The sequence below is a fragment of the Tamandua tetradactyla genome, chromosome 2 (assembly GCF_023851605.1).
Source record: "Tamandua tetradactyla isolate mTamTet1 chromosome 2, mTamTet1.pri, whole genome shotgun sequence".
Lineage (NCBI taxonomy): Eukaryota > Metazoa > Chordata > Mammalia > Pilosa > Myrmecophagidae > Tamandua > Tamandua tetradactyla.
In genome coordinates this window covers 103,223,050-103,249,417 of record NC_135328.1, presented here as the reverse complement: position 1 = coordinate 103,249,417, position 26,368 = coordinate 103,223,050, and the positions used below count along the sequence as shown (strand labels likewise).

At 36.6% G+C, this 26,368-nt stretch overlaps 1 protein-coding gene across 1 annotated transcript in view; it reads left to right on the top strand.

Moving 5' to 3' along the window:
- ALDH1A1 (aldehyde dehydrogenase 1 family member A1) overlaps positions 1 to 26,368 on the top strand; it is a 65,704-nt gene that overhangs the window by 16,190 nt on the left and 23,146 nt on the right. The window contains exons 4-11 of the mRNA XM_077148435.1: positions 5,651 to 5,791; positions 9,229 to 9,358; positions 10,488 to 10,549; positions 12,671 to 12,799; positions 14,079 to 14,192; positions 18,749 to 18,851; positions 20,186 to 20,370; positions 26,157 to 26,321. Of these exons, the coding sequence (XP_077004550.1) occupies positions 5,651 to 5,791; positions 9,229 to 9,358; positions 10,488 to 10,549; positions 12,671 to 12,799; positions 14,079 to 14,192; positions 18,749 to 18,851; positions 20,186 to 20,370; positions 26,157 to 26,321 (1,029 nt within the window). The remainder of the gene's footprint in view (positions 1 to 5,650; positions 5,792 to 9,228; positions 9,359 to 10,487; positions 10,550 to 12,670; positions 12,800 to 14,078; positions 14,193 to 18,748; positions 18,852 to 20,185; positions 20,371 to 26,156; positions 26,322 to 26,368) is intronic.

Sequence of the window (26,368 nt, the reverse complement as noted above, 5' to 3'; positions counted from 1 at the left end):
AGGTGTTGTTGATATTGCTGGGGACTGGGACTACCCTTTGAGAACCACTGAACTCCAGTATTATACCATAAGTTGTATCTCCCCTTAAGCGTTAGCATTTCATAGGCAAGGAGTTAGTGACTAGAAACTGTGCTGTGACAATTACTGCACTCTCTGAAAAGTCATAAGACCAAGCTTGGACAGAGTAGTTTCAGTCATCCCTGACAGTTTGCCAGGAAAAAAATCATAATCCCAGAAATGAGAGGAAATTTTATTCTTTGTTTTCCACAAGGAGTGATACCTTTTATCAGACTCCTAGAGAGCCATACAATATGGTATCACCTCAAATGTCCCGCTAGTATCTTGAGTGGTTCTGGCAAGCCTGAGGAATGTGTGAAAAGCAATTAGAATAAGCCAACTGAGGACACTGTAAACCCCTGACAGCTGCCTACCCTTTCTCCTCTTAGGTATAAATGCCTCTCAAGAGGGAGATTGCAGATATATTTTCAGTTTGCAATTAACAAAAGAGAAAAAATATTCTTAATGTTTTGGCTCTTGAGCCTCGAACTTCTAACTCTACCATTGGCTTCCAGGATTAGATTCATCAATGCCCAGAGTTCATGGTGAAATCATGTAAGGTGGTCTTAAAGACTTTTCTTGGCCCCATTTTTGAGATTTACGTTCTTCCTAGTGTAGGGAGGAAAAAAAAATTAGGGTCATACCTGAAGACTTAGAAATGTTTGTCATTGATTTTCTCTGTGCTTATTGCCAATTATTTCTGCTCACAGAAGAGCAGGATTGTTTGTAAAACTGCAAATCAAGGACACTTATTAACATGCAACAATGCTTCCAGTGAGGTCATACTGCTAATTGAGATGGCTTCATATCTGATCACTCAAATTAAGTTGCTCATGGTATAAGATGTTCTTGGTAAGTAACTATGTTTAACATCCAGCACACTTGTAGTCTTATTCCTTTGGGAGTGATCTATTACTTTTCTTTTTAAATAATCATTGCCCTTCTCACAATTTTGCCAACAACTGTATAGTAACCTTTAACAGCATTGCTTAGTGAAAGGTACAAATCTCGTAAATCACAGTCACAGTAAGCCAATATTCTGGAACTGATTCTTTAGATAATGAGCCAAGAGGTTTTAGGGATTTAATTTATGAGGAGAATGGAACTAACAATGGGCCATGTACTGCCTTTCAAAAGTAGTATAAAGAAAGGAGGAGGGGCAAAGACAAATGGAAGTTGCAAAGCAAAGCACAGATGTGGGTGGGAACTGTTTTCTTTTCACTTCAGTGGCTCTTTTTAGGTTGTGTTGACTAATCCTGAAACCTGCTTTCAATGCTAAAACAAGACCTAACACATGATTGGTGGGAATAAAAGTAAATGTCCATTAAAGTAAGTGCTTTAACAAGTGTAAAAGTAAAACTGGTCTGATAACCACTTTCTCCATCTTTGAATAAATTTTGTTTTTTTTTTTTTTTTAAAGGAAAGACAGAGAGAAGGAAGGAAGGATAGAAGGAAGGAAGGAAGGAAGAAAGGGAAACATTTTTAAACATTTTCTTGTTTTATTGTATTCTGTTTCTCCGTTTTTGTTACATGGGCTGGGGCCGGGAATCGAACCGAGGTCCTCCGGCATAGCAGGCAAGCACTTTGCCCGCTGAGCCACCGCGGCCCGCCCCATCTTTGAATAAATTTAATATGGAAACGCACGATCTTGGAGTGATTGACAAGTTCGGTTTCCTTAACCATGCTTAAGAGGCATTTGATGTTTCATCAGCATTCAAATAATCTCCATCTTCACTTCAAAAAAAATAAACACTTTAAACACTATAAAGCAAATGTGTAACTGATTATGGCAAATCTGTGTTACTGTACCAAATTGTTCCCTTGTTAATCCAGAAATTTATATTCCTGGAAATGCCAGTTCAGGAAAAAAAAAAATCGAAGGAAAGCTAGCCCTGGAATAGTTAAAAAAAAAAAACAAAAAAAACTCTGCCTAATGGTTTGATTAATGTAAATGCTCTTTGTTTTACAGTGCTATCTATTAAAATATAATTTTAGTACATAAATATCAATATAAATGAATTATTTATATCACCTTGAACATAACCTCATATAAAATCAATACAACATTATGAGTTTATAGGATAGGTAACAAAATTATTAGATCTTTGTTAATTGCCTATTGTCAGCCCAGAATAGTGAAAAATAGCATGGTTTACAATGTAGATTGCAGTAACTATTCATCACAAGGAAAATAACTAACAGGAAGCTGCCTTGAACAGCTATCAGAGCTGGATTTTGGAATCAGCTGTGGGATCAAATCTGGCTCCAGCATGAACTGGCTCAGACATTAAATGTCCATGAGTCATGGCCTACTCACCTGTAAAACAAGGTCCATGATATGTAACTAGAGTGATAACTGCGGGTGTTGATTCGACTAGTAAAGGACTTAGCTTCATGCCTAGAGTTTAGTGGTCTCTTCACCGTTCATTGTTATCGGGAATTAGATAAATTGTGATATTTTCACTGGGTCCTAGAGAATATGTGGGATTACAGGAGCAGAGGTGAGAAAGAGTTGGGCCAAACTAAGAGTAGAAAAAATGTGAACAATAAGTTTGGGTAAATGAGATGAGGCACAAAAATTTTGGACCTTGAAAACCAGACAGAAAAGCTTGACCTTGGGATTATAAGTAAAAGAAAGCAATCAAATGAAATTATTTGAGGAAGATTAGCTTGGTAACAGTAGACCAGACAATTTGGGGGGAGGTGTGGAGAGAATGGACTTGGGAAGACTAGCTACAATATGAGATAATCAGAGGCAAAAATAGTACAAGGCAGGGAAACTGAAAGGAAAGATTAAATTACTGGAACTATAGAGAGTGATTTTAAGATTGTGTTGACTGCTACAACTACAATACCAGTTGGTACCATTTAATGAACACTTCACATGGTGTCTATCACATCTAAAAGATGCTTCAAGTGTTATTTAATTTTCAATACAATCTTGTGAGATAACTTATCTTCTCTTAAAAATGAGGAAACTGGAGCTTAGATAAGTCATGTTACAACCAATAGCTTTCACTTTGGAATATGTTTCACAGCTTACAATGATATATTGGCACGATTATTTCATTGTAGGCCTTTCCCATTAGATAGAAAACTTCCAAAGGACAGCCTCTTTACTTCACTATTGTATCACTGCCATGATGGCCTGATATGAGAACTCCAGGTTGCAGTGCTTAGCAAATGTTTGGATGGATAGTTTGATGGATGGGTGGATGAATGGATCAATGTTTATATAACTAATAAGAAGAACCCAGAATAAAACTGGTTTCTCTTGTCCCAAAACTATGTACTGATTATAATTACTCTTCTGTATCTGCTACTGCAAGATTAAATAGAAGATGTGAGAAGAGGAGGGGTGTGATCCAAAGGACATAACCACAGGGAGAACCTCTTTATCTATAGCAGCATTCTCTTGGGGTGTCCTTTTCCATTTGGCAATATTACTTGTCTGGAAGCCAGTTGCTCCATCTGGTACTGAAGGCCTAAGAGAACCTTAATCACAAATAATCTACATTTATTGTCTTCCTGCTGGAATGAAGCTGAATTTCTTTAGGAGACCTGGATGCCTTGGATATTTGGCTTAAAGTTGATGGTGGGACACTGAACAGAAAGATTTAAATGAAAGCCACGTCTACAGATAATGTTTAAACAAAGAGCAGAATTTATTTTATAAACTGTAGCATCCACAGATCATGCCGGCAATCTCAGATTTTTGTGGTTTGCTTTTTAAAAACAACATTCTCTGAATTTAACGTGGAAAAAGATAAGAACCTATGGCATCAATTAATGTCCAAATCTAAGAGATCAAAGTGATTAACCAAATGCCCAAAATATGTATTGTGTACATATATTTCTCAGTAAAGGCCAAGTGACACTAATCATTCTCTGAAAAGCTAGACAATAACATACACAAGTATGTGGTATAAACAGTGTTTGCTTGTATTCTGTAACTATTATCACTTATTCAGATCACATTATACTTCTAAATATCCTTCTTTCCCTAGATGTTAGTGTAGAAATTGATATTGTCAAAATAGTTTATTTGTTTATATTTTTATTTGCAGACTTGTAAGTCTTTTGACTTTTGAATTAACTACAGCCTGAGTCAGGAGATATTAACTCAAGTCTCATAGCTCCCTAAAGAGGAGGTGTCATCCTTGGATGAGGTTCAGCTTAATTACAAGCAACTTAAAACATCAATTTCCTTCCCCAGATTCTCACAGGAGGTTATGTCTCCTGAAAAAAGTTGCACCCTACTGTCTTAAGAAATCAAGTAGCCATGATTTTTTGAACACTGAGTAGGTGCTTAGGCCAACCCTATGTACAAAAGAATGCTGGAATGATCTATGCTTTTTAGGTTTAAAACATGTGAAGTAGTAGTGGAAGAGATGGTGAATTTTGTGGGAGGTAAATTCTGTAGAAGCTCAAAAGAGATCTGAACAGGGATCTGCATGAGCACGGGGGAAGTCAAGACCAAGTTCATAATTGAGATGGGACTGTCAAAAGAACCTGAAGAGGGCAGGCCACAGTGGCTCAGTAGGTAGAGTTCTCACCTGCCGTGCTGGAGACCCGGGTTCTATTCCCGGTGCCTGCCTGTGCAAAAGAAAAAAAAGAAGAACCTGAAGAGTAAACCTCATTTTGAAAGACACAAGAGAGGGAAAGGGATACATGAAGGTAGGGAGACTAGATTGAGTATGGAATCACTTTATGATTTGACTCTTATTTGAGCTAATGTTGTTTTAAGCAGTGCCTTATTAGTAATAAGAAACTGACTTCTTTACCAAGTGGGGAAAAAAGGTTCTCTTTGTACCCAATTGGGGAATGAGGAATTGACACATATAGACCCTTCTCTATACCAGTTCTATGACCTCTACATCTTTTTCCCTCTGCACAAAAGTAATGAATATACTTTTATAATGTTTAATCTTCAATAGCACAACAAAATTCTATTCACCCTTCAATAGATTCTTCATGAGAGAGGACAGGCTCTAGAATCACTAGGAACCAAAAAGCATATTCACTATTTCAGATCTTGGGCTTTGCCTGGAATTTTTGGTAACCCAGCCACCAGAGATGTATAATGCAATGGAGAAAGCAGGGTTCTGCAGACAGGCTCGGTTCAAAAATCAGTTCTGTCACTTCTAGCTATTGACCTTGGACAAATATTTTCTCTCCCTTTGCTTCAGCTTCTTCATCTAAAGAATGGGTAAAATATTTATCTCACAAAATTAATGATCATTAAATGAGTTAATATGTGTAAAATTAATATGTGTAAACTTTGCATATTAGATCATTACTAGATATAACAAGAACTCAAATGACAGCAATTATTCAAAATAATAACTAAACTATGTATATTTGTTATTGGAAACCAAGTATGTGCTAGATGCATGGAGCTCATCATTCTAAAGATAAGGCAGTGGGTTTAATCCCAACATATTATGGTTGAGTGGGTATAATGTGTTAGACTTTGGGCTAATGAAGATGTAGCACCCACTTTTGAGGAGCGTCCGCCTATTTCACTGGGTCATTACCTTTAGATTTGCTAATAATGTTTAACCTGCTGAATTGAATTCCTTACCACTTGCAGGAAGATGTTGACAAAGCAGTGAAGGCCGCAAGACAGGCTTTTCAGATCGGCTCTCCATGGCGTACTATGGATGCTTCGGAGAGGGGACAACTACTATACAAATTGGCTGATTTAATCGAAAGGGATCGTCTGTTGCTGGCAGTGAGTATTAACCAAATTAGGCAATTATCAAGAGCTCTAGAAATCATTCACTGTTTGAATGGGCAAGTCATTTTGATTTAAATGGTCACTATGTGCTCTCTATTAACAAAATGTGAAAGACTCCATCTTTCAGTTAAAAAAAATTATTGTAGTAACATATATTCAATGTAAAAGTTGCTATTTCAACCATTTTTAAGTGTACAATTTGATGCCATTGATCACATTTACAATGTCAAGCTGATGCCACCACTAAGCATTATCAAAACTTTTTCCGTCAGACAAAATAGAAACCCTATGCCCATTAAACAGTGATTCCCCATTCTCCCCTCTTTGGGAACCTCTAATCTACTTTCTGTCTCTAATGAATTTCCTCCTTCTCGATATTTAATGTAAGCGGATTCATATAGCGTCTATCCATTTGCGTCTGGCTTGTTTTACTTAGCATAATGTCTTCAAAGGTCATTCGTGCCATGGCATGTATCAGCACTTCCTTTCTTTTATGAGTCAATGATGATCTGTTCAGTGTATTTACACATTTTGATGATCTATTCATCTGTTGATTGCACTGACGATTTGATTATTTCCACCTTTTGGCCATTGTGAATAATGTCATTATAATGTTGGCTCACAAGGATCTGTTTGAGTTCCTGGGTTCAATTCCTTTGGTTATATACCTAGAAGTGGGATTGCTGGGTCATGTTGTCATACTGCATTTAACTTTCTGAGGAACTGCCAAACTTTTCCACTGCAGCTATAACATTTTACATTCCCACCAGCAATGTGTGAGAATTCCTCTTTCACCTTCCAACTTTTGTATCGAAACATTACCGGTAAACTTATTCTCAAATAGTTATCTGCCTTCTAAGTTCTGGATAATGTTACTCTGTGTTCCCATTACAGATTCTACAGTCCAAACTTTGGCATATACCGAGTTAGACCAAATTAAACAACTCCTTTCCTTTACTCTAGAACTTCTCAGAGACTTTAATAAGGTCATGTGCAGTGTGACTCTTCTGGAATGTTTTACTGGATTTCTCAAACTTGCTTGACCGCTGAACTCTTTTAGTGAAAAATCTCATGAAGTTTGTTAAAGGTGCCCAGAATATTTTTCTAAAATAAATCTTTTATCTCCATAGTCTAGCCCACCTAGCTACTTAGCTACTAAATACTAGGCATTTCCTGAAAATGCCTGTTCACAATGGCCTTGATTAAATTATGTCCTTTTGACAGGTGTGAAAGGGCAAATAAAGAAAATAATCCAATCAGTCTCATGTTTGTAGAGGTTGTTTTTATATGTGCTGCTTTCTTAAAAAAGACATTTTTGATGTTACATGAATAAGCACTTAATATAGGGGCATCTGTTTCCTTGTTTTCTTTTTCTCAATTGGGCATTAAAGTGAAGCCAATTTAACACAAACCAAAACCATGATCAGGTTTCAGAGTAAATTTTTTTTGTTAGCTTTAGAATTTTAACCTGTCAGTTACAAGGAGGCCTACACTTTAAAAATTAAAGCCAGTAATTATAGTTAATCAAAGTAGCATTTATTACTCAATGGAAGCTTCAGAGTAATTCATATATGCAATAATATAGAACCAGAAGCTATGGGCAATAAAAACCACATTAATCGAAGTGTCCTCTAGGGAGAAAGCAGTGTTTTAAAACTTGGTTTCTCATTTTTCTGATCTGTGGATTAAAGAGTGCTGACTGCCTCTGTCAGCATAAGATTCTAAGGGGAAAAAAGAGCAGACATAGAAAAATCATGTTTGATTACATTTTGAGATGGCACACCATATAATGCAGACCAAAGATGTTATAACAGATGGGAACAGTTTCAATGTTCAATCAGCTGCACATTCCTGCCTGGTAACCAACCCAGCAGAACATTAAGTCCCAAAGAGCTTTTTAAAGTGCTTCTTAGGAAAAGAAAAGACAGATTATTCTAATCTGGTTGGGAAACTAGAGTAGATGTTGAATTTTACAGCCAGACCATTCACTTGGTAATTATGACAATAGTGGCAAAACCAGAAGTTTCACAATGACAAAAATATCTAATTCTGGAAAAAAGGATTGAAAAAGAAAATTCTGAACATGTAACAATCTGAATAATCGTGGACTCATCAAGTTTGAGACATTTCAATTCATTTTAATTACTTTCTAAACACATGGTTCTTAGTCTGGACTTTAACATGTATGGATGAAAAAAGGCGAATGTCTTTTATGTGACTTGATTGGTTAGATCTAGATGGAATGCAAAAATTAAAAATAAGTATTGAAACATCATTAAAAATCACTGACATAAAATTGTCACTCACATTTGGATTATGCAATAAATAAAATCTTGGAATTCTAATGTGATGAAAGAGACCAGGTGCCATTCTCACCATTTGTGTAGATACCAAATCATCACCAATTTCTAGAAACTTTGCTTGCTGGAAGGCCTTCATAACGAGATGGAAGGAGCAGTAGGATTTAGAAGCCAGGATCCTTCCACCCCTTCTGCCTGGATTTTGCTCCATGACCTCATTTTATTCTTTCTTAGTTGCTTCTTTCAAAAGAGAAGGTAGACTTCATGGAGCAATAAAAATGTTCTGTCTATTGTGGTAGTGGTTACACAACTGAATATGTTTGTCCCAACTCATAAAGCTGTACACCTAAAAGGGGTAAATTTTCCCACATGTAAATGAAATCTTAATAAATCTGAAATTAAATGAAAAAAAAAGAATCAGAGATCTATACTGCTTGGGAAAAGCCTCATAATGTAAAGTCAAAACATAAAAAGATAAATTAATAAAAGAAAAGATTTGGAGAAAGATTCAGAAGATCTAACATGTAACTAACAAGAGATGCAGAAAGAAAAAAGAGAAACAAATGGAGAAGGTAATTTCTCCTGAGCACAAGATGAGTTTGCAGATTGAGTAGATATAGAAAAACCAAGCCAGGATTGATGAAATAGACCCATACTTAGAAATATCCTAGCAAAATGCCTAAATTACAATATAAAGTCTTCTCAAAGTATAAAGAAAAGGTATTAAAAGCATTCATAACGGGGGTCAAAAATGAAGCTTACACATGAAAAAGAATCTCATCTGCAGCAATACAATTAGAAGACTGCAGAATTACAACTGTTTTGCAGATCACCAGAGTTCATCTTGGGGGAAAGATGTGCAGGAATATGTAAATGATGGGAAGAGAATTTTAATATAATAGTAGAAATGATGGGTGTAATTATGGCTGTTAGGAATTGGAAATTAATTGACAGTAGAAAAGGAAAGCATGATAAAACTTCAACATTAATAAAAGAGGAGGTTAGAGAAGATGACATAGGACTTCTATTTCCAAAATTCTATAGTGCATGCTTATTCAAAATATTGGCTATGATTTTTTTAACTTAGAAATTCTATGGATGCTTAGATTTGGCATTTCACCTCTTTTTCAGACACTGGAGTCAATGAATGCTGGAAAACTATTTTCCAATGCATATCTGATGGATTTAGGAGGCTGCATAAAAACATTACGCTACTGTGCAGGCTGGGCTGACAAGATTCAGGGCAGGACCATACCAATTGGTAAGTTGCTTTAGGAGACCATCAAGGCTGGGGATGGTGGAGGGAACTTCTGCAGAACTGAATCATTCTTCCTTTTAAGAATGTCAACCAAAGAAGTTGATTTTCTCTTGGACTTTGAGAAAACGCAGTTGTGAACTGGGGAATTCTGTTAAGATTCATCAAGTTGCTTTAAAAATGGTTCAGTGTAACCATGCAGAAGATAGCACTGTGAATATTTTAGAAGAAACTGAAGCACAAACATTCTTATGGCCATAATTATTGATTTAAGACAACTGTCTCTCTCCAGACCCAAACTTTGCAAATCTGGGCTCTGAAATTACTTATTTGGGTTTTATTCCAGTAGTGACATTAATATGTTTTCTATAGTGTCATGATTTAAGCCTCTTAGTCTGTTCCAGTAAGAGTCAGTTATGGCCATATGTTCCTGGTCTAACTCAGTATAGTTAGGCCAGACTAATTCAACAAACTAATTCATATGGATTTGTTTCAAAGAGCTTCACCATATGATGGGACTGGATAGATTTGCAGCCTGATTTAAGAATGTGTGTGCACAAATGTGTGTGTGTGTGTTATTTAGATGCACAGGTGCATGATGGGATAGAAATATGAAAAGGCATCAACTTGGAAAACACCATGGTGGAGTTTAATCCATATACTTATTAACCATAGGAATACAGCATCCTCCATGCTGATCCTGACTTGTATTTCCAAACTATATGGAACATCCAGTTGGTTAGAAGTGATGCCCAGGAAGTTAAAAGGCAAGAATGAGACCATGGTGGTATCAAGGAATGCAGCTCTTTTAGTAATAGTCCACTTTCCTATAAAACTGGGGGAACAAGGATGATTTAGAAAACAGCTCTGCTAAGTGATGAGACATGGAATCAATTACCTCTCAGATATTGTTCAATTTTGAACATCTTTGTTTTGACCTTATTCAGTCTCATTGTTCCTGTCATTCCAGATTGCTATTTGAGGGCTTAAGTTTTCATTTTGAAAGTAGTTGGAGGTAGATTCTTTTCTTTTTAATACTGACTACACCTTCCTCACACATCAACCCCAAAGTACCATTTCATGAATGTCAAATACATTCTTCTAAATGTGTTGCTGCATGTGTTTTGTTTTCCAGATGGAAACTTTTTTACTTACACAAGACATGAACCTATTGGTGTATGTGGCCAAATTATTCCTGTAAGTTGGTGTCCTATGTCATTTTTCAATCTTAAAAATAAAATTGAGGGGGTGCAAGGGTAGTTCAGTGGTAGAATTCTCGCCTGCCATGTGGGACACCCGGGTTTGATTCCCAGTCCATGCACATCCTAAAAACAAAACAAACAAGCAAAAAGCAAAAAAACACACAAACCAGCACAAATTCAACAAATGGTGCTGCAATAATGGGATACTCCCAACGAAAAATAATGAAATGTGACCCCACCAACCAGTATACAGTAAGTAAATAAAATTGAGTTCTTAATCTATTTTATTTAGTGATGAAGCTTTGTCCAACACAAATGGTTGCTTAGGTAATTGCTAAAAGCAGAGCTACTCTAAGACATGTCAAACCAAGGTCTTGCCGTGTCTGAAATTCTTTTCTGGGAATTCTTCTAAAATTATGGCTCAGAAATTCTATCTGTATTCTGACATATCTCTGGAGTGAGAAACCATTCACCAATGGTTTACATTGGTAAACCGTTTTACAAAATACTGTCTTACAGACTCTTTGTGAATCCCATGCTTTATAACTGTATGTAAAGTGGTCATCTGCAGCAGTACACCAGTTTTGTGGACTGATATCTGCCCTGCTACTCTCCGGCACTTTTTATATCCTCACTGGGATTTACCTATCATGAAGAACAGTAACAATCAGGTTGTACAAAACCTAAAATAAATTTTTAAATTAAAAGATAAGAAATTATGCCAAAGGCATCTGAGCACTGTATGGAACATATTCTACCATTAGATAAAGGGATCTGTTCCTTAGAGAAGGTAATGTTCCCTAAACAGAATCATAAAGATTTTTTTCTTTTGAATTCAAAAACAGGAGATTATCTAAGTGACTTCACTTTGGCTGGTGTATTTACAAATGCCAAACATAAAGGTGGAAAAGGTGACATATTTTACTGCAATGAGATTGAAATATATATGTGTGTATAAATATTATTGAATAAAATTGCTTATAAATTCAAACAATCCCAAATAAAATCTAAAACTACATAATCCTGAATATAAATTACATCAGCCAGGGTTCTCCAAAGAATCAGAACTAGTACTATGTATGTGTGTATATAAATATCTAAACACAAATATATATACAAATATGTGTATGTGTATATAATAGAGAGAGAGAGAGATTAACATTTATAGGACAGGCCAACAGATTGGAAATTCAGGCAAAAGTTGGGATTGTAGTCTGGTGTGTCCTAAATCTGTCAGAGAGGGGCAGAAAACTCAGGCAAGAGTCACGCAGTAGTGTTGATGTGGAATTTCTTTTCTGGGAAGCCCCAGTTTCCTCTCTTAAGACCTTGAACTAATTGGGTGATGCTACAAACCACATGTAAGCTAGTGTTTGACTAAACAACTGGACACCATACCTACCCAGGTGGACAGATGAAACTAACCATCACACTAAAACAACTAGTATCTACTACACTAGATGATCCAGTCACTGACTCCTGCAGTGAGTACTTGCCCTGCTTTCTTAGTTCAACCTTCTGAGGTGGAGAGGACTTTATCAGCCTTTATAGATAGAGGATAAAACTATGCACTGAGGGTAAGAATTCATGTGACTAGTTGGTCCCAGAACCAAGAATTGAATGCAAGCACTCGACCCCAGACCCTAAATTTCTTTATCTTTCACAACATCTTTGTCTTAGAAACAAATGCCACTAAATAATATTATTGGGTAAATAATTGCAGTAAATGACCTATGGGCACAGGGGTGGAGGTGGCAGTGAGAAATAATCTCACTTTTTAAACACTTAAAGATAACTTACAATTCTTTAAATAGGAAGGGTTGACTTTCCAACCATGCGGTGATTTTTTTTTTTCCTTATAGGAAAAGAAATTGCAATAACTGCAGTTGATTAAAGTTCATAGCTCTCTCCTGCTCCCTTCCCATACCTGGTTTATTTAGAGCTTTTTAGCATTTGCAAATTCATTTAGCAATGAACTAAAGTAGAATACGCCAGCTGATTACACAAGGCTACAACAATTACTATTTAACATCTACAGTGTGTGGATAATGTAGAAGTTAGGTTAGTGAATGTGCCTTTCAGCAATAAAAAGACTCTATTGTTCTATATTGCTTTCTAGTGGAATTTCCCGTTGGTCATGTTCATTTGGAAGATAGGGCCTGCCCTTAGCTGTGGAAACACTGTGATTGTCAAACCGGCAGAGCAGACTCCCCTCACAGCTCTTCACATGGCATCCTTAATAAAAGAGGTATGTTTCCTAAATTATAACGTACACAGGAACTCAGGAATCCCAATTGACAATGGAAAGACCTCATTTGGCGCTACAGGGAACTACACTGTCAGCAAAGGGCTCCTGTCCAGTGGGGAGGGCCCGTTTAGCCTGCTGCCGGCCTGGATTTTTGGCAGTCACCTTCATGAGCCTCTGGCCAAACTCAAGGGAGACGGAGTCAAGTCCTGGCATCAGATGGCCACCTCCGCATCACCTTTTGGGTTCATTTTGCCCATCTCTCGTGAACGCGATTTCACTTTCAAATTAGTAATAGCTGTCTTTCAGCTGCTGAAATGCAGGTTGGTTTGTGGTTGTGTCACTAGGCCATTCGGAGGTTACAGACGTCTGTGCAAAGATGCTTGTTTGTGATCTTGGCCTACATGATTTCTGAACACGTCAATCCATGATGGGATGTGTTTATATTCTATTTTTCTAGCATGTGTTCCTCTGTGCAAAAACTGATAAAAGGGCACATACAACGTTTCCATGAGCTATCCAGATGGTTTAAATAGTATTGTTCATGCAAACAATTTGTCGTTTGTTGTCCTCATAGCTTACCAAAATTCAGAAACAAGCTTTAATCACTAGAAATCTCACTTCAGTTGTCCCTTTTGCCTGTTTTAACTTGAAATGAAGAATATTTTTTTTGGATATGAGTTCAAATTTCCTAAATTTTAGGTATTTTGATGCAAATAAAAAAATCTGAAAATGTAATATGTGCATCTCAAGTGCCACACTGTTTTCTACCTGATAATTCTTCAACTGAGAGCTTGAGGATAAATCAATATGAAGTTTGATCTTGAATGGGATGACCATACCTACCTAACAGATGATTGATTAAACATCAGTGAGGATTTGCAACCTAGCTGGTAACCCCTGAGATGATCGTCAGCTAGGAACTGAAAAAGTGAGATCCCTTTCACTTCTTAATTTTGCCAATGGGGACATTTAAACCTGCTATTTCCTTTGTAAGCAATTTACCAAATGCTTTGACACATACTGTCCTTTTGAATTACTATAATGAAATTTGAGATAGCCATTGCTGGAAAAATGAGCCATAAAAGTTAAACATGGATTTAGCATGTGGAGAATAGTCTCTCAATACTAAAACCCTTGAGGTTATCTTATGTGGGCGAAGAAATGCAATGATCATAGTAAGTAATGAGCACAAAGAGACGGTCTCAATCCCATCGCCTCTTCTTCTTTCATAGAATTTAATTCTCAGTTCCATTGTAACTTTTTCGCTTTTACCTTTCAGGCAGGGTTTCCCCCTGGAGTGGTGAATATTGTCCCTGGTTATGGACCTACTGCAGGGGCAGCCATTTCTTCCCACATGGACATAGACAAAGTGGCATTCACAGGGTCGACGGAGGTAAGCCCCTTCTCTCCCCCCAGCAGAATCTGCATTGCCAGCAATCAGCGGCATGTTTTATGTAACGATTTTTGAGTCGACACTTCCTGAAAACAAAAGTTCTTTCTAATGATTTGTTCCTTATTCCAGCCTTCAGATATGTTTAGAGAATGTAAGTGATATCATTTGGATGAGACAAAATTCCTTTCACAAGCAGAGAAAGTCTAGAGTAAACTTTCCAGTGTGTTCATTATCTTCTCTGACAAGAAGTACAGACTGTTAGATCTCTTCATATGATTAGTTAAGTTTATGATAGAAAATGTAAATTACTCCACAGTGATTTGTATGAATGAGCATAATTTTATCCTATAGGTTATGAAAATTAAATTCCAGAGGCTCACTCTTGGCTCCTTATTTGGGGCTCTCCCTTCTCTGGCCATTCTGGAAGGGAGCCAGGAAGCCCAGTGTCTCTGGACATTACTGCTGTCTCAGCCGAGCTACTCCGCCTCTCTGGCTCCAGCTTGGCCATCGAAAAGGTTTGAGAACAGGACCCCAACTATGGGCACTGAGAAAAGAGGCAGGAGGGGCAGAGAATGAGCTGCCTGGGAGGTGGAGTTTGAGGGAATAGATTCCCATCTATTGAAAGGGTTTTACTATACCAAGCAAAAGAAAGTGGTGACATTATACTACATCCAGCAGGAAAATTCTAGAGTCATTCTAATAGATTGCGTGCCTTGATTATTGTTAGATGTCCAATGTAAGAAGTAAGGAATATCTCTTACTGGTATACAATATAGAAGATGAAGAGTAAGAATTACTTCATCTTATAAAACTGCTAACACAATTAAGAAACAAGGCAGGAAGTGGTGAAGGTACTAAGATGTATACAGAGTGCTGCAAGGGGATTTCCAGGATGGAATGATGATCTCTAATTGCTAGAATTTGCTCTGCGTTTTGAAGGGTGGTTACTCTTTTAACCTCCTGAAATTTGAGAGGCAAGAAAAACATTCTAAATTGTGAGGAGAGAATAATTTGATTATATTATACTCCTGATTAGCCACTCGAATATAAAGAAACATTTATGCAGAAAATTGAAATAGTGGTAAATCAAAACTTATTTTTTCTTGATCCTTTTGTTAAACTAGCCAGATTAACATATACTTTTTATTTCTTTTTTTTATGGACATAGAGTAGAAAAAGTTTGCATTATATATATCCTTATTGAGTTAAGACAAAGTCAACATTTCAGGATTTATTGCAGACAAAACATTTGGGGATGTTCAAGCCACAGCAATGAATTAAAAGATATTGAAGTCATGGGTTGAAATCAGAACTGAAGACGGGGCAGGAAGGAGGGTGCAAAATTCTCAGCCTAGGGTTCTAGACCTTCCCCAGGAGGAAATTCATTTTTATCACTGGATCAATATCCTACCTCTACTCTGTTCTCTAGTCAGTGTGGAGTAAATAAAGGAGACTAGGAAATACCTGGGTTCAAATTCTAACCCTAACTCTCCTCGCAGTGTGCCTTCAAAAAGTTAAGTATCCTTGTTAAATATGAGTTTTTCATTTGTAAAGTGGGGCTAGTAATATTTTACCATATTGGGTTGTTTTAAGAAATAAAATTGAATGGGCTACTGAGTAGTAAAGCATTATCACCCTACTGAGTGCTCAATAAATGACCTATGCCCTATGAGTTGTCAGTACTTGCTTAATTTTTTTTTTCCTTTCCTTCCCCCACCCTTTAATTGTCCACACTATTTGGAAGGTTTGAGAGGAGAGCTCCCATCTCTACTTTTTTGGCCACTCTTGACCTATCACTTCCTGATGACTCCGTGCGTCTTTTCATTCCCCTATGCTTATGCCGATGTGTGACCATAACCTGTTCTCACATGGTTCCCACAGCATCTTACTTATCTGGTTTTCCCCTTACCTCTTCAGTCCCAGGAGCAGCCTGTATTTTCATACTCCTCCTTTATGTTCCCATCACCCACAATATGTAATCCTGATAGCACATGCCCACTGTTTTGCTCTGTGTCTCCCCTGCTTGCTGACTATCTTCAAAAAGTCTTATTCACTGTTGTCTCCAGAAACCAGTACAGTAACCACTTCTGTATAAGTATTAAATAGATAAGTGTAACTGACATGATTTTACAAGCCACAAGGAAATTCCATCGTGGTACCAGCTCCCTAGACCTCTTTCTGAGTTCTCTTTGAGCATTTAGTTCATTGTTCAGCAGATATTAGAGAACTTGCCAAATGCCACCAAAGAGGCCAACAATGGATGTAACGATGACCTCCATTCTCACAATATCTTTCTGACAAGGTAACAATTTTAAAATCCCATTAAATCAGTTGAAACCAGAACCTTACCGCCTTGTGCAGCAAGTAATAAGTTAAAAACTTTTCTTGAGCATTTGCTACTTCTGACCCCTAAGGCAACGTCACAATTTCATGGAACATACTATTTATTCATAGTCTTAAAAGTTCATGTCTTTTCTTCATTGTAGACCCCTCAAAAAAGAAAAAAAAAAAGAAAAAGATGAGATTTTACTTTTTTCTATGTAAGCAAATAAAATTGTGGAGTAAAAATTAATGTTTTCTTGTTTTGGCTTTAGCTTTTGGGAATACTCCAGGCGAAACTTTTATTTGCTATCTGGACTTGTACTTAGCAACATGTGACCTTTCTTGTGTATCTGTAAATCCTGACCATTTTTTCTTTTGACATCTGTAGCCTTTATAAAAAGCTTCTCATCTTCCAAGACAAAAATTATCTACATTGTAATATAGTTTCTCCAATAAACTTTTCTAAATTAAAACAAAACAGCAACAACAAAAAAGGTGTAGAAGAATTTGGAAAATTCAAAGGTGGAAAGACAAAGAATGTATTCTAGAAAATAGAAAATTCTTAGTCATCTTAAATGAAAATTAAGTTTTTAAAAATGTTGATAAAAATATGTTGCAGAGGAAAAATGAGATACAAGAGAAATTTCAGACAGGATCTCTCCAATCAGTCTACTTTTGATCTACTTTTGTTAATGTACTCTTAGGGGTTTGATTTGGCCCACTGAAATCTTGAAATAAGTTGAAAGCATTAGCATAATAATTAATGCCCTACTCTATAATAAATAATGTCCTCTATAATGCATGGTAGCAGTTAGTTCAGTAGCCACTAAAGATTAAAAACATACATCTCAGCCAGAATGTGCTTATCTTTTGTTCAGTTAGGATGGAAGCATTTTATGAAGTTATCAGTCCCTATGTTCTTAAGCTAAGTCTCACTTGAAAAACATCTTCCTGGGTTACCTAAATACAAACTAAAGATGCAACCCACTTCATTTTGATTGCTACACAACAAATTTATGCAGCAGGAATCTCTATCTTTCAGCTTTTGGGGAAGCCAAATACCTTCTGTATAAAGTAGGAAAAGAAACCCAGAGAATAAAAGATGCAAAATCAAATGAATCATCTTTTAAAAAGAAAAGCAAAGATCATTTTAGTGAATTAAGGCTTTAATAAAAATAATAAAGGATAAATAATTATATATAGGCCTGGTATATTACAAGTAAGCCAGGTTTTAGAGATAGAAAAACAAAAATGACTACTGAAAATAATCTTAATGGGAAGTGACCCACAAAGGATAAAAAAAAAAATCTGAAAACAATGTCTCTCTCTGAAAAGAAGGAACTAGCATTAAGGAAGAAACCAGAACAGTAGGGTTCCAGTCAACTGAAGTGGCAGCACAGGGCACAGATCCAATTTCTTTCTTCTAACTATACTTTTTGAAGATGTGATATGAAAGAGAAAGAGAGAGAGAAAGAGAGCGAGAAAGAGAGATCTTTCCATCACTCAGCAGTTGAGCCCAGAGCAATTCTGGTGAGGAAAGGGTACAGTGACAGGACATTGTTACTGCTACAAAAGATGTGACAATCTGGGAAATTTGTACGGATATAAATAACGCAATCTGAAGTTGACTCTGAAAGAGTTTCCATGAAGGTTCTCTAGAAGGTCAGAGAAAGAAAGGCTCATTTCTGCCTAGGGTCATCAGGGAAGGGTTCTTGGAGAAGCTAAGATGTGAGGTAGACCCCAAAGAAGGGTGGAACTTGGAGAATGGAGAGTCCAGGTCAGAGTGAGCACATAATAAAGAGCAGAGAGGTGAGATTCAGGGAGTGGTGTATATGCTAGTTTGGCCAGACAGAATTTTCCAGACTCCAACAGAGAGGACAAAAAGTTAAAGAGATAACTTGTGGTTGGGTCATGATATGTCTGATCGATCTGGTAGAGAGATGAAGCTCTGATTAAAAGTAAACATTAAAAAAAAAAAAAGGAAAGATGACCTTCACATCAAGATCAGCTATCACGTGCTGTACCTTTGCTCTCTTGCTCAGGAGCCTTCTTCTGTCTCATCTTCAGTCTGGATGCTTGCATAGAGAAGCCTTTTATCCAAAATAACCAAATCTTGAAAAATGCTGTTTGTTTCTCCCCAATAAAATTTAACTATGGTATGAATTTAAAACAATAATTAAACATGCCTTCATGAGAACAGATTAAGCCTCCTCCTTTGTAATGTTCCATTTCAGGTTGGCCAAATTATCAAAAAAGCTGCGGGAGAGAGCAATCTGAAGAGGGTAACCCTGGAGCTGGGTGGGAAGAGCCCCTGCATTGTATTTGCTGACGCTGACTGTGAGTCAAAGCCACTTTTTAAACTTTTCACCCTTCATCATTTTTGGTGTCTGATAATGTCATAAGTGAGCTTGAATTTTACAAAAGGCATTGTTTTCTAAAGTCAACGTGTAAGACATTAATCAGAGTCCACAATTACTCTTCAAATCTCTAACATTGCGTAGATAATGAATAACACACACGCTGTGTTCTTAATTTATTTTTTAATTTTTTTTATTATTTAACATGGGCGGGCACCGGGAATCGAACCCGGGTCCTCTGGCATGGCAGGCAAGCATTCTTACCTGCTGAGCCACCGTGGCCTGCCCCTAAGGTGAATTCTTAAACCCATTCAAATATGCTATATTGAACTGGCTCCATCTTTCTCTTAATTACAAGCCTGACAGAAGTCTTATACTTCTGATTAAGTCTGATGTTTTATGTTTATTTTCAATATTATCAAAATATAAATACTTTACTGAACTCTAGACAAAGGGAAGGACATCAAATGACTGACATTGAATTTTGAATAAATCTGACAAAAGACAAATCTGAAGAAAGCCATTTTGTAAACTGCTTCTACTACAATATAAGCAAAAATAACTAGTTCAGAAAATAAGTGAAATAATACCTTAGTGCTATAATGTCGAATTAAATTTTCAGCGTTTAAAGAATTAAAATGCAATACCTATTTTTTTCTTCTTGTTTAGGATCTACTAATGAAGTCTTTTAAGGTATATTTCACCATTTCAGATAAATGGATTTAAAAGGCCTATAAGCATATATGAAACAATATGACATATTTTATATGGTATATCTTGAAAATGTCCTCCTGAGGATAAAAATGTTAGCTAGGTAGAGTTTCTGAGTGTTAGCTTTTCTTTTTTGTTTATTTGTTAGTTGGTTGGTAAATATCACCTTTACTATTGATCAGAGTCTTCAAGAATGTTTTGACATTATTTAATTCAACAGATATTATAGATTTTCTTTGTTATCAATTTAAAACCAGAGGCCTGAAAGAAATATTCAGTCATCTAACTTATTATAAATGTATGTATTTATAAAGATAATTTGATATTATGAAGCTTTCCACATTCTTAATGCTACTTCTTTTAAAGTAATAATAACCATCAATTTTTGAAATTTTATTTGTTACTGTTATTCCCTTAGCACATAAAGGGTCAGAAAGGTTAATTTGTCACCTGGTTATAAAGAGGTGGAATATGTTAAACCCATATCTGACTCCACAACTCATGATCTTTCTCTACCATCATATTGCCTCTGAGAAATATACATAAGAAATACATAATCTTTAGGAAAGATCTCTTCTTTAATGTGAATTCTTTCCTTTGCAGTGGACAATGCTGTTGAATTTGCACACCACGGATTGTTCTACCACCAGGGACAATGCTGCATAGCCGCATCCAGGCTTTTTGTGGAAGAATCCATTTATGATGAGTTTCTTCGAAGGAGCATTGAACGAGCAAAGAAGTATGTTCTTGGAAATCCTCTAACCCCAGGGGTAAATCAAGGCCCTCAGGTGAGTATAAAATAGGAATACCATTAACAGGAAATAAAAATACAGAATTCTGTTCTTTCCACCTTTTTCAGTCTAGTTTTTTATTGAATAAGATAAACTATTCAATGAAGTAAGATTACTTACTGTCTCTGCAATTTTTAGATGGCATTATTGTACCAACTTGGTAATCTAAAAAAATGAATCTAATACCTAATGGAAACATGCCAAGAGACAGTTTAAGAGGCAAGCAGAGGATGAAAGAGGGGAGGAAAATAAAGTTCTTGATTTCCTCAATGTGCACACATCTTGATTCTGATATAGAGTTATCTAAACAGGATAGAACACTTGGGAGTTCTTATACTATAAAAGAAATAGTATTATTTCTTCCCCAGTATCAGTGTTTTACCAAGGTTGGCATCCCACAGGTGGCAGATGCCTCTAAACTTTCTCCAACTCTTCAGTTACTCTGACCATGTAATGGTAGCACAAATATCCTAAAAGATCCTGAGTTTCTGGGCTTGGGACAAACTTCATATTTTAATTGGAAAAGCCCAGTTATTCCTCTAGGGCTACAGTACTCTGTCTACTTAGAACAGTCATCAATAAGAGTGTCCCTCTCCCTCTTTCCCTCTCATCCAAAGATCACTTTTCCCTTTTCCTTGCGCAGTTCTCTGTTCATTGTTATTCAAGCTTCTGGTCCCTTGGTTCTGAATCTTCTCCTACTCTTTGGTCTTAGTCTAAAAAGTGGTTGCCACTTGAGGGAGACTTTTTTCTCCAAAGAACATTGGGCAATGTCTGGAGACAATTTTGGTCATCATCCCTTGGGAAAGCTTGGGACTTTGGGTCTACTGGTATTTAATGGGTAGAGGCCATAGATGCTGCTAATCAGCCTACAATGCGCAGGACAGTCCCCCCAAACAAAGAATAATCAGCCCCCAAATAGTACTATTAATAAATTCTGCTCTAGTCTAGACATTAAACTGAGAGTTTTTATTCTTTTACATTAGCTTATACACTGCTCCCTGGCTTTGATTTGAAAGCAAATATGATTCTTAATTTATTCACTAAATGAAAAATACATTTGTTCAACCAACTTTATTTATACTTCCTTATTTTATTTACGCCTACTATAAGCATTATATAGGTACCTGGCAAGGCCAAAAGAGTAAGGAAGATATGCTGCCTGATCTCATGGAGTTGACAGACTAATTAAGTTAATAGACTGCCATGGTTTTTCCTGTTCTTCCCAAAATATCCAAGTAAGGAAATAGTAGGACTTGTGCAATGCAAATTAAGACTACTGCAATGTGAAATATTGAAACCTAAAATCCCTAAAATGACTGCCAAATGAAATAATAATTGGTTTTATCTTAATCCCATTGTATTTTGTATTTGTCTTTGAGTACAAAATAGTTGCCTATTTTGATCATATCTGGTAATCTTTCAGATGCACATCAAGATGCATATTAAATTCAATTTTTAAATTTTTATTGTTTTTAATATATTATTAGCATCTTTCATTAGTGTGGCTGTTATTACACTTGATGAAAGAATATTATTATAATTGAACTATTGACTATAGACCATAATTTACATGTGTTCACTCTTTCTTTTATACGATTCTATTTTTTAATTTTTTGTTTTTATTCTAGTAACAAATATATAACCTCATGATCCCTCTTTTAACCACATTTGAATATGTAATTCAGTGCTGATAATTACATTCAAAATGTTGTGCTACCATCACCACCATCCATTACCAAAACTTTTCTTTATCACCCCAAAAAGAAATTCTGTACCAGTTAAGCACTAACTCCCCATTCCCTTCTCCCACCCCAGCTCCTGGGTTGATGTCTAATTTCTGACTTTAATTTTGACTTGGTCCTCCATCCCCAAATGAAGGAATTCTAGGTTTACACTTGTGATTATTTCTCTCCCTAAATATTTATCTATGTATCTATCAATTGAAGAGTAAAGTACTTGCCAATCTGATATATCTATACGTAGATAGATGGATAGACAGACAGACACACTGAAATATACTTATGAAGAGGAGAAATCTAAGATGCTTGACATTGAACATTGGGTGGGCAATATTCTCCCCATTAGGGAATCTGCACAACTCAACCAGATGCAAAAATTGAGCAAGAATACCTTGTTATTCCTCAGAGAAGGGAGCTAAAATAGACTTTTAAAAATTGTCATATTCATAAGTAAACAATCCATGATCTAAATGCTTAATATAAAACTTTAATCTCTATAAATGAGCAACTTTTTATCTCAGGTTGCACTGAATAAATAGGTATGTTAGAACTTTGAGAAGTAAAAGACATTTCAGACCTCAGGGCTTCTATACCCTTAAAAATACTCATCTTTTTTTATGAAAAAGAGCTTATGGAAAAGAGACACTGCATTCACCAAGCTTTAGTCTGTTGCCTCATTGAATTAGCTGGGCTTTTTTAACATACTTATAGACTCTTCCTCATTAACTATAACAATAAAACATACAGAGAAAATAATCACCAAAGATACTTGTTTGGGAAAAATTGTTTTAAAAGTTTGGTCTGCTTTTAGTTTGAAAATTACAAATGTGAAGTACTTGGAGGTTGGACCCACAGTTTCTTATGTGGTATATATGTGTATTTTATGTATTCATATCTTGTGTTTATATTATATATGTATGCTCATTTATAATGTACATATACATACACATATAAAATTGTTTATTTGTAAAATATTCTTCCCGTTTTATCTATATACCAAAATGTGCTTTTCTGTAAAAGCGCAGATAAATCAGTATTTTTAATTTGACAAAGAAGGGATGCTCTCCACATAAAATACATTAATGTTATTAGCAGTGTAGCATCCTGTCCTAGTGTGGAAAGAGGGGCTTTGGAACCACAGGCTTTGCTTTCTCCTGTATAAAATAGGAATGGAGGGCTCGATGTGTAGTAAAATGAGATTATTCACATAAAGCATCTATCTGAGTGCCTGCTTCATGGTATGCATTCAAATGTCTATTAAATAAATGAAAATCATATGTTTCAGTTTATACCTATACCAGATCTATACCTCAGTATATCTGCTTTCATTGTTCTTATTGATCTATAATTGGAGGGATGTGTCAGTGGCTTTTCTCAATCCATATATTCTCTCTCCACCCATCAACTTTAATGATGCAAAGAATTTGCACATTCAAATACATTATATATATACTTGGACACTGTCACATCATCCTGACCCATTGCATTCCATAGAATAGCCCACGAGCCACTGGTGTATCACACAATTAATAGTTCCATCTTGGCATTATGGAGCAGTCTCCCAAGGGCTACCAGGAAGGCTAAATTCAGGTTTGTTTCAGTCTGAACCCTTCTGAAGGTTTGTATTAATGGTCAATCAAAATTAACCAGATCAAACCGAGTATGTCCCTAAGTGTAACTGAAATGCGTTGCTAATCCTAAAGTCTAGGGTATTTTTTCTCAACGTGACTGTGCATTTAATTACCTGAGGATCTGGCAGATGTTTGATTCTCAGGTCTGGCGTGGGACCTGAGAAGCTGCATTTTCTTACCAGGTGATGCCAATTCCTGGTAAGAATTGGATACGTTATAAGTAGAAAGGCACTAAAATATAAAGTCCTGTATGTTTAGAAGTTGGTGACTGTTCTAGTTTGCTAGCTGCTGGGATGCAATATACCAGAAACGGAATGGTTTTTAAAAGGGGGAATGTAATAAGTTGTTAGTTTACAGTTCTAAGGCTGAAAATGTCCCAATTAAAGCAAGTCTATAGAAATATCCAATCAAAGGCATCCATGGAAAGATCCCTTGGTTCAAGAAGACCAATGAAGTTCCGGATGTCTGTCTCAAGTGAGAAGCACATGGTGAACACGGTCAGGGTTTCTTTCTCTTCTGGAAAGGCATGTGGCGAACACAGTATCATCTGCTAGCTTTCTCTCCTGGCTTCCTTTCATGAAGCGTTTTCCTTCTTCATTTCCAAAGGTCGCTGGCTGGTGGGCTCTCTGCTTTTCGTGGCTATCTCTGTGAAATCTCTCTCATTCTCCACAGTGTTTCCTCTTTTATAGGTCTTCAGAAACTAATCAAGACCCATCCGAATGGGTGGAGACATGCCTCCAGCTAATCCAGTTTGACGACCACTCTTGATTAAATCACATCTCCAGGAAGATGATCTAATTACAGTTTCAAACATACAATACTGAATAGGGATTTGAAGAAATGGCTGCCTTTACAAAATGGAATTAGGATTAAAACATGGTTTTCTAGGGTACATACATTATTTCAAACCAGCACAGTGACCATCTGAATTCTCCAGCAAACAAATCCTGGTGTATATGCAGGGATGAGATTGTTGCCAGTTATCTGTCTATTCTGTTCCCATGCAGGCACTTAAATTATGGCACAAAATCATGATTTTGAAGTAACAGTCAGTTGATTGCTGGGAATAGGCCAGGGACGCTTCACACATAGAGGTACATGGATTCTTGACTATTTACTGATCACCTAGAATATCTTAATTGGACAGTCTACCTAACCCTATCCCCTCAGTCTGAGCCATATCCAATATTATGGCATAATTTAAATATTGCTGCTTATTAAACCAACACTACAGCTTTCTCAATCTGCTGGAAATAAAGGAACATTTTCTTTCTGGAATATCCAATTAAATATTGCACACTGAGAAACATTGAACAACATTGCATCTAATATTGTGCCAATTTATAGAAAGTGGTTTCTGGTTTCAAATGGCACTTAATCCAGTTTGAATATGGGAACTGGGCACATACAGTTAGAGAAAACTTTGTGGAATCTTTTTCTGGGCCTTGGAAAATGGAAAAGATTTGTAAAGACAAAGAAGAGTATTAAAACCCCCTGTTTAAGTAGTTATAAGGAACTAGTTAAAAAGGCAAAAGGCCCCCAGCTTTACCTCCTGGATTGCCTGCATTATTTGTCTTTAATCCTTTAACCCCTGCCACACCCAAGAACTGAGCAGCTTTCACCAGTGTTTGGAATTAACGAATCATCCTATCTTTCAACCCCTAAAATAGGAATCAAGGTATTCAGTAGCCCCCATTCCAGTGTGTGGGGAGGAAGCATGTGCTCCTAGTGTTTCTAACTTGGACTCTGGACATATTTTTTCCCCTATAAATAGGTTGTTGAACAAAATATTTAAGTTCCCAATAGTTGCCTTATATTTGGATGTGGCTCGCTGAATGCAGCAGGGTGGTGACAGTCTGGACCTAAACTGACTGTGCCAGCTTAGGAGAGATGGCCATGGCTTCCAAGACCATGGACCAGGCTAGAGGGATGGTCCAGGAATGGGGAGAACCAAGCAGAGATATGGAGATCTTCTCAAGGCCCAAAGTCCCTGATTTCTAACTGCCACGTCTAACTAAGCTCAGTATCAACATTTTGCTTCTTTCTCTCCTTTCATTAGAGTTAGGATTACAGCTTCCAGGTAAGTGTGTTGGGTTATTAACAGGCATTTCTTCCAGAGTAAATAAATGACAGCTGTGTGAAAAGGTCTGCATGTGTTTTCAGTGCCTCTGAGCTTTTCTTACATAACTGCAAAGCACATTCTAAATGAAAATATCTATCTGCAGGTTTTTTTTTCTCTCCCCCAGAATAGTCACGAGAATAAAACATATCCAAAGAATGAATCAGCACCTCTCAGTTGTTATGATTCAAGATTTGATTTAGTAACAATATCCTAGCACTTTGTATTCCATGTATATGTGATTTCTATAAGTTGCTGATTTTCCCCCCTTTTCTTGCATCGTTTTCCAAATAGATTGACAAGGAACAATATGAAAAAATACTTGACCTCATTGAGAGTGGGAAGAAAGAAGGGGCCAAGCTGGAATGTGGAGGTGGCCCATGGGGGAATAAAGGATACTTTATCCAGCCCACGGTTTTCTCTAATGTTAAGGATGAGATGCGCATCGCCAAAGAAGAGGTAAATGGTTTCATTGTGTCCTGTTCCCTTTGTTGCCATGTTTTGTC